The sequence below is a fragment of the Herpailurus yagouaroundi genome, unplaced genomic scaffold (assembly GCF_014898765.1).
Source record: "Herpailurus yagouaroundi ecotype Mexico unplaced genomic scaffold, PumYag 201, whole genome shotgun sequence".
Lineage (NCBI taxonomy): Eukaryota > Metazoa > Chordata > Mammalia > Carnivora > Felidae > Herpailurus > Herpailurus yagouaroundi.
The window spans coordinates 3131725-3144591 of record NW_024412432.1 but is presented as its reverse complement, the minus strand read 5'-3'; the positions used below and the strand labels follow the sequence as shown (position 1 = coordinate 3144591).

Genomic DNA, 12867 nt, shown 5'->3' with positions numbered 1-12867 from the left:
TCCCAAGTTTCAGAGATGGTGAATTAGAAAAGGCAATCCTAAATCTGTCTATGATAATGGAACAAGGAGGGTTCAATACCAATAATGGAACAAGGAGGGTTCAATACCACTATGCATGCTTTGAAAACACTCCAGTCAGAAGGTAACAGCTTAGCCTCTGGGGGTCTCCAAAGTCATCATGTTCTAGATACCGTGACTGCCCAGCAGGGGGAGCTCGTGCAATCATCAGTGGAAAATGTTGCTTTTTATCTATCCCAAATGAGGCACATAACATCTAACTTAAATCTACTTTTAAAAAGGAATTAATATTTTCCACCAAATAAATGAAACACATTTATTTGAGCAGATCTATTTCCAGGATTGTGGGACTCATTTCATGAGGTGTGGGGAAATGCGTTCTCTTCTATTTATTCATCCTCTTGCCTTCTTTTTTCCAAATGTTTTGAGCATAAATGACACACGATGTTACCGTAGTTTCAGGTGTACAACATAGTAACTTGCCAACTGTATACATTATGCTGTGCTCACCACAAGTGTAGCTACCCCCACCCTGCATTGCTATTAAAATACTGTTGACTATATTCCCTATGCTGTGCCCTTGATTCCTGTGACTGATTCATTCCATACTGGAAGCCTGTACCCCACACCCTCGTTCACCCATTCATTCATCCTCATGGTGATCTATGCTTTTCTTATTCTTTGTAGATTTCTTACTGCTCAATCCAAACTGGATTTCTCTCTCCCTACAGTCATCTGCTCAGCTATTTATTATATAAACTTTCAGGGGAGTTTCAGAGGAAGAAACTCTGAGCCCCAGGGAGGCCACCCCAAAATGTGCCACCATGGCATATTGACTATCTTGAGTTGAAGCTACTTGGGATACAGCCGGTGCAAGAGCACCCAGGCTGTCACATGCCCCTCTTGAAAGCAGGAAATGAGTGGCCCATATGAAAGGTCCCCTCCCTGTACTATGAGGTAAAGAGACATCCTTATCAGCAGAGATGGGGCTTCCAAGCTGAGAAAGCTGTAGAAACAAACCTTGTTACTTTTTTACTCATCTACAACCTCAGCCCAGATTCCACTTAGAATTCCTGCAATTTAAAACTCCTACACACCTTCTTTCTTTTTCCTGTCAATTCCTCACAAATTATTATCTTTGTCTAAAATATATAAGACTGCCAAAAAAAAAAAAAAACAAAACCCCCCCCCCCCGGGTTCTTTTTTGGGGGGGGGGGGGGGGGGTTCAAACTCATTACTGGGCCTCCCTGTCTGGTAATAAAATTTTGAAGCTTTTTTTCTCCCATTGACCCATTTCATCTCAATTAAATTCTTAAACCACTTGGAAATAAGGAAGGAAATTAGGAGGAATACTGGAGGAAATAAGGACATTTCTTCCTCTCCACAAAACCTTTGCATTTTTTACTATAAAGTAGTTTATGTATTAAAAACAGAATCACACCTCAGCATATGACAGTAAATTTTATTTTAAAAGGTAAAACTTTCATGCAACCTTTTAAAACATGAAATTCAAAAGCTATTAAGCAAGTTAACCACACACCACTGATTAGAGCAGGGATTAAAGAAGTAGTTTCGTCACTAATGTGAACGGTCACAAAATCCAATAACGACTTGGATCTTCGGTGATTCAAGTGTTTTATCCCACACAATAAGATGTGATCGACTTTAAAATAAAATCCATTTTCCGGATATTCTGTTGCCAATCAAGGCCTTCTTTATCACCATGATCTTACACGATAGGAAAGCTAGCCATGGTGGCGATTCCACAATGGTTGTCCCGGTCTTTGGCCATTTTTATGTAGCCGTCCATGCCCCAGTCAGCGCCCCAGCTGAAAGAAGACAGGGTTTTCCAATTGTTACAAATGGTAAAACACGTTTATCTTTATGAATAATAACACTCGATACTGAGCAGTGCAGCAGAGACCAGGACAGATTCAGGAAGAATCAGGAGAGGCCGTTCTTGTTCATGGTTGAGTTCTAACCCAGCACAGAATTCTATCCCCAGACCTTTCACAAAACTGCAATGTGAGCAGGAAAGGGAAAATTTTGGGACCCAGATGTGTTATAGAAATTTTTTAAAATTCCAATTTAGAAATACAGTGGTACCAAAACTATATCAGGACCCTAGCAAGCCTGAGACAGTATCTTAATGTTGTCATCATATGACTATGTCTGTGCTCCCCCCTAGATGGGGTAAACGCTGCTGGGATTTCAGAAGTGTGCTCAAGGGTTGGCGGACCTGCGTCCAAACACTGGTTCCAAAAAACATTCCCTTTTCAAATTCAAAAGTACGTATTCCTCGATTTTCATACCTGTTCTTGACAAACCAATATTTTTGGTTATCGGATTCTTTTCCTTGAAAGCCATAGCCAACCACCAGAACACCGTGATTCAGGTCTTCACTGCTGCACTTTGGATCATAATAAATGCCTGGGGAGTAATATTCAATGCTGAGTGAGGATTCCCACGTGACATGTGATAGTAACCCAGCCTATCAACCACAGTAGGGGAGGCATTTCAAAATTCAGTTGTGATATTGGTATGAATTCAGATGAGATTTAAAAGTCAGATATTTTTGTTTAGCAGGAAGGGGTGGGGATTTAGGCCCTCATCTCACACCAGGAGAAATACTAACTGTCACAATCCCTTTTGAAAATAACAGTCAAGGGGCATTAAAAAAATCACCCGCCGAAACCTTATTATTCTACTTGTAGGATGTCAACCTAGGGAAACAGCAGAGAACATAAAATTACTTGAGCCAAGAGCTACTTTCCACTGTTAATTTCAGTATCAAAATTCTTTAAAAGTTATCAAGGTCTAATATTTAGAAAAAAGTATGGGGCGCCTGGGTGGCTTGGTCGGTTAAGTGTCCGACTTCTGCTCAGGTCATGATCTCACGGTCCGTGAGTTCAAGCCCCGCGTCGGGCTCTGTGCTGACAGCTCAGAGCCTGGAGCCTGTTTCAGATTCTGTGTCTCCCTCTCTCTCTCCCCCTCCCCCATTCATGCTCTGTCTCTCTCTGTCTCAAAAATAAATAAACGTTAAAAAAATTTTAATATTTAGAAAAAAGTAAAGTAAGCCATACCAATCAAATTATGTAGCCATTTAAATATATTTATGATATACTTATCCTCATGGGGATATGTCAAGTCATGGCATATGGAAAGAGCAGGCATAAATATTACATGTACAGAATGAACAACTATGTTAAGTCCATACACCCCTAAATTCTACATTGAGTTCTACATACCAAAGTGTCACTCTTGCTGTTTCTTAGGGTGGTTGTCCAATTTTTCTACCTAAATTTCTACATCGACAAATGCTTACCTTCTTTATAGAAGCGGAAGGTATCCAGGCTTGCATCTATAGCAGCCGAGATGGGCCCCATATTTGCCACTGCCATCATAAGGGCCTCCTCCTGCTGAGGGATGTTCTCGAAGGCGGTGACATTGGCAGCAGAATGCTCAGGCCTGTATTTGCAGGGTCCATCCTTTGAATGGTAAGGGAAAAGAAACTTGATTACAACCATCCACTTCCTGGGGAACACGACTTCAAAGCAGCTTACAGGTAAAAGACTTCCGAGTCAAGTTTTTTGTGAAGCAACCCAGGAGATGAAAGGGTATTTATTGCTTTGAAATTGAAAAACTAACTGGTGTGAGGGGCCCTGGGTGCCTGGGATTCTCTCCCTCTCCCTCTCTCTCTCTCTCTGTACCCCTCCCCCTTTCATGCTCTGTCTTTCTCGCTCTCAAAATTAATTAATAAATAAAAAAAAAAGCAAAGCTAATTGGTCTGGATTCAATGAAACACTCGTGGTCTACCTGTCCGTAAGAAATTTTTCACCTTGGAGAAATCTGTACCCTATATAGAAAGGTATGCATATCTCCATGTGACGTAGAAATAAAAACAGCTATGTGGTAACCATCTAAGCAGAGAACTATGCCAGGCTAATACTGTTTAATGACAGTCCTGACAGACTGCAGATAGAGTCTACAATTGGAAATGTGAATGTTAAACATGGTGTCTGTTTTCTTCAAAAGCATTCAGCTCTAAGGGCAGAGCTGGAATGGTGACAAGTGAGGAGCTCCACTCACTCTTGCAACATATGGATAGGATTCCTCTGTGTCCAGGCCTCTGTTGTTCCTAACATACTGGAAGGCATTGCTCATTAGGCCACCATTGCAACCCTCATTGCCTTGAGGCCAAGAGCAGTCCAGGAGGTTCTGCACACTCAAGGAAACACGTTTGCCAGTTTTCCGGAACATCTGTCCTTCGAGGGCACCAGCTGCACTAAAAGCCCAGCCAGAAGCACACCGACCCTGGAAACAAATTATAAAGGTCTCAGTCTACGAAAGCAATAGCAAGACTGACAGCAGTCTATTGATCTGAAAACTCTTTTAAAATATAGCAAACATGGTGTATGGTTTCCACAGCAGGAAACCATAGCAAGGGGGACACTTTCTTTTTGGCTTTCTTCTTGGAGAGAGACCTGATGATTAGTCATCCTTGATACTCACAGGACTTACAGCAGGTATCTGTCTCCTGTCCACAGGTACATAGATATCAGCAAAGAAAGGTATTTTAAACATTTTCCCTTTCTCATCCTTCTCGATTTTAAGGCCATTCATCATGTGTCTGAATTCTTCATTGGTCTTCAAGGAAAAGAAAGTAGAATGTTGACAAGCATAAGATTTTTTTGGCAAAGTACTGAGGAGAGAGAGAACAAAATATTCAGCAATCCGTGCCACACTCACCATGTCACCAAAGCCATTCATTGCCATCGTGAAGCTGTGTTTCCCTTGGCTTTGTTCTCGATTGTGCTGTTCAATCATTTTCATATTCTTCTCCCACACTGCTTTCCTCCAGCCCTCATTCTAGAGGCAAACATATGACTTATCATCTTTATTTCTATTTAAAACCTACTGACCTGCACCAAGTGGATGTGCTCACAGAGGGGAGGAGAAATCACAGCCAGGGATGGCTTGATGCTTCTGGGAGCTGTTCTCCAGCAACCACACAGCAGGACATATGCCCACACTGTGCACAGTCATGGTGCCCTGCTTACTGCCTTAGGAAGAGCAGCCTCAAGATGCTACTCTGTGCTACGAACTACCACCAGCACGGACATTCTCTTTGGGTCCCCTGGATAGTTTGGATGTTACCAACCATTCCATATTGCTTCCCATGTGTTGCCTTCCAGTGAATCCATTGTGCATCTAAACTTTGATCAAGCTCTATAGTAGCTGAGGCTATTCCCAAGCAAAGGGCGATCAGGAAGACAAAAGGATACATGTTTCAAAACCTAGGAAGGAAAAAAAAAATAAGTATCTGATTAGACCTATCTGTCTAAAAATCCGTCCTCCTTTCTTCTAGATGTTAAAATCACTATGATGGAGTAAAATCATTGAATTTATTCTCCCAAGTACTTACCCAAAAATTATACCAGCCCCACCGGGTTGCTCACCTGATCATGTAGCTGTGCAGATGCCGTCAGAAGGTGTAGTCCCAGGGATCTCTGATGTTGGGCAGTGGCTTTAAGGCCACCCATCTAAAGCCCTGGGGTTTGGCCTCACTGGCCCTGCCCACACCAGCTGGGCACACTGTGATCTTGTTTGTTTTGCTTTTGTTTTCCAAGCTGATGGCTTCTATTCTGAAGTTTTCTTGATGATTATATCTTGTTTTTAGCAGAACAAAAACTTCTAGACAATCATGTGGACTCATGTCCCCCCTCAAATCGTCCTTAATTGGTTTGACTAAACAATGAGCTCACAGTGGTCCAGCTGACAAAAACAAGTATACGCATATTCAGCAAGGAAAAAGATGTCCACCTCCAGTTAATTGATGTCATTATAAGATGGGGAGGACGTGTGTCATAAAGGCACATTGGAATACAGTTAGTGATCAGATGCTATCAACTGTGGGTCTAACACTGTGATAACTATATTTTTTAGACGTTTTTCTCACAACTCAGGTCAGATAAGTGTATTTTCATTTTATAGATAAAGAAGAGAGACAAGAGAAATTTTGTCACCCATTCAAAAGAATAAAGCCAAAGTCAGCTCACTGATGAGTTTTTTTTTTTTAATTTTTTTTCAACGTTTATTTATTATTTGGGGGACAGAGAGAGACAGAGCATGAACGGGAGAGGGGCAGAGAGAGAGGGAGACACAGAATCGGAAACAGGCTCCAGGCTCTGAGCCATCAGCCCAGAGCCTGACGCGGGGCTCGTACTCACGGACCGCGAGATAGTGACCTGGCTGAAGTCGGACGCTTAACCGACTGCGCCACCCAGGCGCCCCGAGTTTTAACTGTAAAAGTATGTTGAAGGTGGTCATTCTGAATGGAGGCAAAAGACAGCACAGGCACCCACAGAGATACTGCCACTTCAGTTCCAGACCACTGCAATAAGGCAATATCACAATGAAGTGAGTCAAATGAACTTTTTGGTTTCCCAGTGCATATAAAAGTCATGTTGACACTACACTATAGTCTATTAAATGTGCAATAGTATTTATGATCTTTAAAAAAATGTACAGACGTTAATTAAAAAATACTTCATTGCTACAAAGTGCTACCCATCATCTGAGCTTTTAGCAAGCGTGACCTTTCTGCTGGTGGAGGGTCTTGCTTCAATGTTGATGGCTGCTGACTGGTCAGGGTGGTGGATGCCAAAGGTTGGGGTGGCAGAGGCAGTTTCTTAAAGTAAGACGACAATGAAGTTTGCTGCAATTGACTCTTTTCTCATGAATGACTCCTCTGCCACACGCAATGCTGTTTGTTAGCACTTTACCCACAGTAAAACTTCTTTCAATTTTAGAGTCAGTCCTCTCAAACCCTATCTCTGCTTTATCAACTCAAGATATGTAATATCCTAAATCTTGTGTTGCCATTTCAACAATCTTTACAGCATCTTCACCAGGAGGTCAAGATGCTTTTCCATCTCAAGAAACCATGTTCTTTGTTCATCTATAAGAAGCAACTCCTCATCCGTTCAAGTTCTACCATGAGATTGAAGCCATTGAGTCCCATTTCCAGGCTCCACTTCTAATCCTAGTTCCCTTGCTCATTCCACTCCACCTGTAGTGTCTTCCTCCCACTGGAGCCTTGAGCCCCTCAAAGTCATCCATGAGGGTTGGAATCCACTTCTTCCAAACTCCTGCTCATGTTGGTATTTTCACCTCTTCCCAGGAATCATGATGATGTATACCTACATCTGTTTTGAGCTCAAATATTTCCACATTTACATATGAAAAAATAAAATGCAGACCATCCTGCATTTAGCAGAATTTGCTCTGAGCACACATCCCTCAGTACTCGTAGACAGAATATTTTCCCATATATTTTCTCAAATATTGTGTTCTTCATAGAAATGTCAATTGGGAGTACCAAGAATTTCAAATTTATTGACCACAAAATGTAAATTTTGAGAAATATTCCAGGCAGTCTGATGAAAAATTAAAACAAAGTCAATATTGAGAAAAAACATATTCCTTAGAAATAATAGCAGTGATAAGCTATGAGATAAGATAGCTAAGGAAGTGTGAAATTATGTGAATATATAACAGAAATAATTACTGTGTTTATATTATTTTTAATGCTAGGGTAACCATTACAAGTGTTTCATTTTCCTTTAAAGCATATATATATATATACACATACATATGTATGTACATATATACATATGTACATATATGTATGTATATATATGCATATATGTATATGTACATTTATATACTCATATATGTACATATATTTACATATATATGTACAATACATATATACATATATATTAAAATATTTTTATAAGTATTTTTGTATGAAATATTATATTTTCTATGTATACCATAATAATTGAAACTAGTGTTAGTGAATATTTCAAAATTTATATTATTGGAATTATTTTCATGTCTTTTTGCACTCTCAAAACTATACCAATTTGAACTAAAGTTGATTTGGACAAAATAATTAAACAGGTGACACCATTATTTTTTTTTTTCTTTTTTCCTTTTAATACCCTTCACCCATTTCTCCCACACCCCACTCCTCACTTCTAGCAACCACCGGTCTGTTCTTTGTACCTATGAGCTTGCTGAAGTCCATGTGCCCAAAGTACAATGAAAACCAGTGAATGGTCCCACCTTCCCTGTGCTTTGGGGGATGCTAGAAAATGGGAAGAACTCCTGGACTCCCCCTCAGACAGACCCAAGCATTTACCTTGGGAAGCTGATCAGGAAGAAATGAGAAACCAAGAAGAAAGGGGTTCTCTGATCACAGGCTAGAGATCCCAAAAGTTCTTCCATCCCCTGCCTATGGAAGGACGGTCACTCAGGCACCATTCCACCAATGTCCTCAAATCTTTGATATGTGGCCTCTGAGAATGGAGTGGGGGAGTCCCAAGCTCTTCCCAGCTCCCTGTTTTGGGATTTCACTTGAAGGGACCCAGGGTCTCAGCTTGAGGAAAGAGGCATATGGATGGTGCATGGGTCTTCCCCTGAGTGTTCACCACATTCATCAAAGCAACACACACCATGACCGAAGCAAAACCTTCGGTCTCTCACCTCTGTTTCCAGCAAAACCTTCTCCTCATGGCTGTGCAGTCTTTAGACCAAGTGCTGTACACTCACTAAATCAAGGTATTCCTAAGAAATTTTGAAGATTTCAGTTGGAATCTTTCAGGTGCACATTTCAGATAACATCTCTAATAAAGCATTAATAGCCCATTGGTTAAAATCAGAATGTTTCTAGAAAAAGAAAATTGATGTTTCCTTTTGGAAGACTGAAAATGTCAAGTACATATTAAAATTCTGCTGCTTCTATTACTGCTACCAAGCCACAATTAGCTGAGGAACAATCCTGGGTCCTGAATTATACTCACCCTGAACTCTGCATTGGGTTGTACGAGCCACCCTGCCCAAGGCTGCAGTAAGAAAGGAGAGCATGGCATCCTCTGATGGCACATTCTAGCCCCTACATCCCCACCACTGTTGCCTTACTCTAATGCAAGACTTCAGTGGACTGTCTGATGTTGAGTCACTTTGAATCCCTGGGTTAAGCCTGATGTTGTCCTGGTGCATCTTTGATTTAGATATTTTGGGGTTTGATTTGAAAGTATGAGCTCTAGGTGTTTATTCCTTGTTGGTTCAGTGATGAGGCAAGCTGACTCTCAGGTCTGGTCAGGAGCCTCTGTATGTGAAGCCTTGTGGTTAGCAGTGGGGGGGCGGGGGGGGGAGGGAGTCCAGCTTAGATTGGATGGAAGGTCACCCAGAGAGTGCTAGATGGCCTCTCAGGGTACCTTCAGTGTTCAGCATCATGGTAAGGAACCCACATCTCAAGCATCAACTTGACTAGATAGTTTGCTGGTGTTTAAATGACCTTTCCTCTTGGCCCTGAGACTGAGTTAACTCCCATTGTTTGCATCCCCATAGCATCCTACACTGCCATTGAGATAGGAAAGACAGGAGTTTGTAAAAGCAAATGAGAAGGCACATGTAGACACTTAGAAAGAAGGCCATGAAAGGCTCCTGGACCCAATTTCAATGTCTTACACAGCACCAATCCATTCTCAGACCCCAGTGGGGTATCCAAAAATTCAACTCAATTAAAGACACCCTATGCAGAGATAGCATTAGACCCCCCAGGTTAGTGCTCAGTTCTACAAGACTGCCCTTCCTGCCCACTTCAGATGCCAGTCACAAGCCCCAACTCTTGTCTGGGCTTCTGACCCTTATGAGTCAAAGATTCCCAAGATGCCCTCTTTGGGTTCAATTAATTTGCTAGGGCAGCTTCCAGTTTTAGTTACTGACTAGACCACAGTTTTTTAATAAAGAATATAACTCTGAAATAGGCATATGGAAGGGTTGCACAGGGCAAGCTATGGGAAAGGGCACACAGATCCCCTGCCCTCTCTAGTCCTGCCAGCTTTCCCCAAATCTCCACATGCTAATCAACCTGGAAAACTCTTTTAGGGGCTTTAAGGAGGTTTCATTACATAAATACAATTGACTAAATCATTGGCCATTGGCAAGTGATTCAACATCCAGCCCCTCACCTCTCCCCTTCTGGTCAGAGGGCGAGGCTGAAAGTTCCAACCCTCTAAACAGATGGCTGACTCTATTGGCAACTAGCCTCCATCCTTAGGCTTCTTCCAAAAGTCACCTTATTAACATAACACAAGACACATTGATCACTCTCAACACATAGGAAATCCCAAGGGTTTAGGGGGTTGTAAGCCAGAAATTGTGGACAAGGACCAAACAAATATTAGAAATATATTTTGGTCATTGAATGAGCAAATACATATTTCTTATAAATCACAATATCACAGGTCAGAAAAGAAGTGGACATATGCTCAGGAGAGATCCATGCCAAGAAGGAGACAGTAGCCAAGGGACGCAACACTGCCCAGGGATAGGGTCAGAAGAACTGGACAGTGTGCTCCTTATAGAGTGGATGGAGTCATATCTGGCAGCCTGAGGTGGTAGCAGGAGATGAAAGACAGTCACTGTAGACAGGCATCCTAGACTCCAGGATCTACATGAAGACAGAGATAGGGCAGTGGCTGGAGGAAAGTTTTGGGATTTATAAAGTAATTTTGGTTATTTCTTAAGACCAGAGAGTTCTACCTGTTATTAAAAGCCAGTGAAGCCAGGGGGAAGGATTGCTTCTCCTCCAGCCATGGGCCAGAGGCCAGAGGGCCATGGAGAAGGTGCCACCCTGTGCAGAGACTGCAGGATCATAGCTCAGAGGAAGGGCAGAACTCCGGTCAAGGAGAAATCAGTGGGAAGGAACCCTGGTTTCATACACAGAAAATGTGGTCTTTCTGATGGTTGAATGGAGCTGTTTCAGAAGCATCAATGGTGAAGACTAAAGATTTTAATTAAAAACCTTCCACTTTTCTGGGGCACCTGGGTGGCTCAGTCGGTTAGGCATCTGACTTCAGCTCAGGTAATGATCTCATGGTTCGTGAGTTCGAGCTGAATCCATTTTCATTTTCTGATTTGAAAACTTGACTGAAGTCTGCTCGTTCACCTCTCCTTCAAAGCTCCCTCACATCTGCCATATAAGGGTACAGAGCCTGCCCGAATGTTTGTCCAGAATTCTCCCCCATCCCTGAAGGCTTTGCTGTGTAGTCAGAAGCCCAGATGAAGGTGGGGAAAGAACTCCTCTCCACCCCGACCCCAACTCAGCTCCTGACAGCCAAGGCCAGAAGTTTGCTACTCATTTTTCCAGACTCATAAGTTTTGATTTACTTGCCTTTTAGAGCACAAGGAGGTAGGGAGGGAAAGGAACCTTCAAGAGGTATTGGGGAAAGTGGGTTTTGAAATAGAGTGTCAGTTGCAGCTCTGTCCCTCCATTGAGAATGTTCACTGCTCCTTCCTCAGCATCCCCACCTGTCCTGTCTCTCTGAATTCACACTCATACCTGCACTGCTGCCATGGCGAAGGGAGAGGCTTTCTGAAGAAAATGTTCCAAACTGTAGACATGGGCTCAGTGGGGGAGGGGGGGGTATGAAGATGGAGGTGAGGGGCAGGCAAGGACTAGGTGTTCAAGGTACAGCATGTGGAACAGGGAAGAGCCCTGGGCCAGGCTGCCTGGGCTTGACTCCACCTCTGAGGCCTCTTGATGTTGGGTGAGTTATCTAAACATTCAGACTCTGAGTGTTTCATCTACACAATGGAGATGATAAAGATATTTCCCTCGGAGGGCTGGTGAGTACGTACAATGAGATACGGCACAAAATCAGAGCTTAATGACCTTGGTTGTTATAACAGTTAAGGAGCATGGCTTACAACTATGAAGAGAGGCTATGGTTTTAGCATCTTAGGTGATTTCTTGGCAGGATGCAGACAAATGTGTTCAGAAACCAGGGAGAAGTCCAAGAATGGCCTTTGCAAAATGGCTCAGGTAGAACCATTTGTTAACATGGCAGCTCATTCCCTCCAGATGCATGAGCTTCAGCTCAAAATCCTGAGAACTGCACTTCCTTCAGTGGTTCAAGTAGATCTGAAGCCCACGCCTCTGGCAAAGGGTTCTGTCCAGAGACAATAACACACCATGTTCCCCTTTCCTCTTCTGCAGACCTCAGAGGATGAGTCTTTGGGAAAAAAAATGTCCTATAGCCAGGATGCAATATCAGTCAATGGGCTATGCCCTCTGTGTAGTACAACCTGGTGGCTCTTTCCACTGGACAAGGAAAGGCTCTCATCATGCTTGACCCAGGGGTACCCAATATGGCAGAATGAGCACTTGGGACTCCATTGGCCTCTATGCTTTAGTTCCAGTCCCCTGGAATAATTTCCTGGTCATTCCTAATACTTGAATTGGGGCCAGAGAGTCTACTTTGGGGAGCCAACACCATCATCAAAAACATTAAAGACTTTGCAGAAGGTAGGGCATTTAGGGGTTCTATAAGGTCATTCTCAGCAACCCAGGCCCTGTCCTTAAAGAGTTTGTTATCCAAAAATGCATTTGACCTCTTGGTTTATGGGAATACAGTGATTTAAGAATCCCACTGCTGCCAATTTTTAGACAGAAACAGATTTTTGAGAGCAGGACCATCCAATAGAACTTCCTGTGATGATGGGTATGTTTTGTAGTCTGTGGTGTAAGACAGTAGCTACTACGTCATGTGACTAACAAACACCTGCAATGTGGTTAATGTCAAAGAAGATTCAAAATGGAGTCTTCTTAGCTAGGCTAGAACACTAGCTTTCAAATGGAACAGGAGCCATAAGGAAACTGACTGTCTTCTGACACAAATTCTCAGAATTGTTGCTGACCTCAGCTAAAAGACAAAGCACCTGCTGCCTGTGAGAATGGACATAAATGGACTTTTTGCCTAGTTCTAACCCTAC

General features: G+C 42.5%; 1 protein-coding gene across 1 annotated transcript; it reads right to left on the bottom strand.

Moving 5' to 3' along the window:
* Positions 1-1460: 1460 nt before the first annotated feature.
* Positions 1461-5599, bottom strand: LOC121014191 (procathepsin L-like). The gene is made up of 8 exons (XM_040450252.1): positions 5478-5599; positions 5180-5315; positions 4768-4887; positions 4531-4665; positions 4108-4332; positions 3344-3506; positions 2331-2448; positions 1461-1847 (listed from the first exon to the last, which is right to left on the bottom strand). The coding sequence occupies exons 2-8, from the start codon at positions 5303-5305 to the stop codon at positions 1748-1750; spliced, it is 987 nt and encodes a 328-aa protein (XP_040306186.1). The 5' UTR covers positions 5306-5315; positions 5478-5599; the 3' UTR covers positions 1461-1747.
* Between the last annotated feature and the right edge of the window lie 7268 nt (positions 5600-12867).

Bases quoted from the DNA above. Each gene is read 5' to 3' on its own strand.
- LOC121014191 (XM_040450252.1), bottom strand. From the start codon at position 5,305: ATGTATCCTTTTGTCTTCCTGATCGCCCTTTGCTTGGGAATAGCCTCA. The intron at 4,666-4,767 runs GTGAGTGTGGCA...TTTTCCTTGAAG, and splicing joins TGAATGGCTTTGGTGACATG to ACCAATGAAGAATTCAGACA. The intron at 1,848-2,330 runs GTATGAAAATCG...GTCTTCTTTCAG, and splicing joins TATTGGTTTGTCAAGAACAG to CTGGGGCGCTGACTGGGGCA.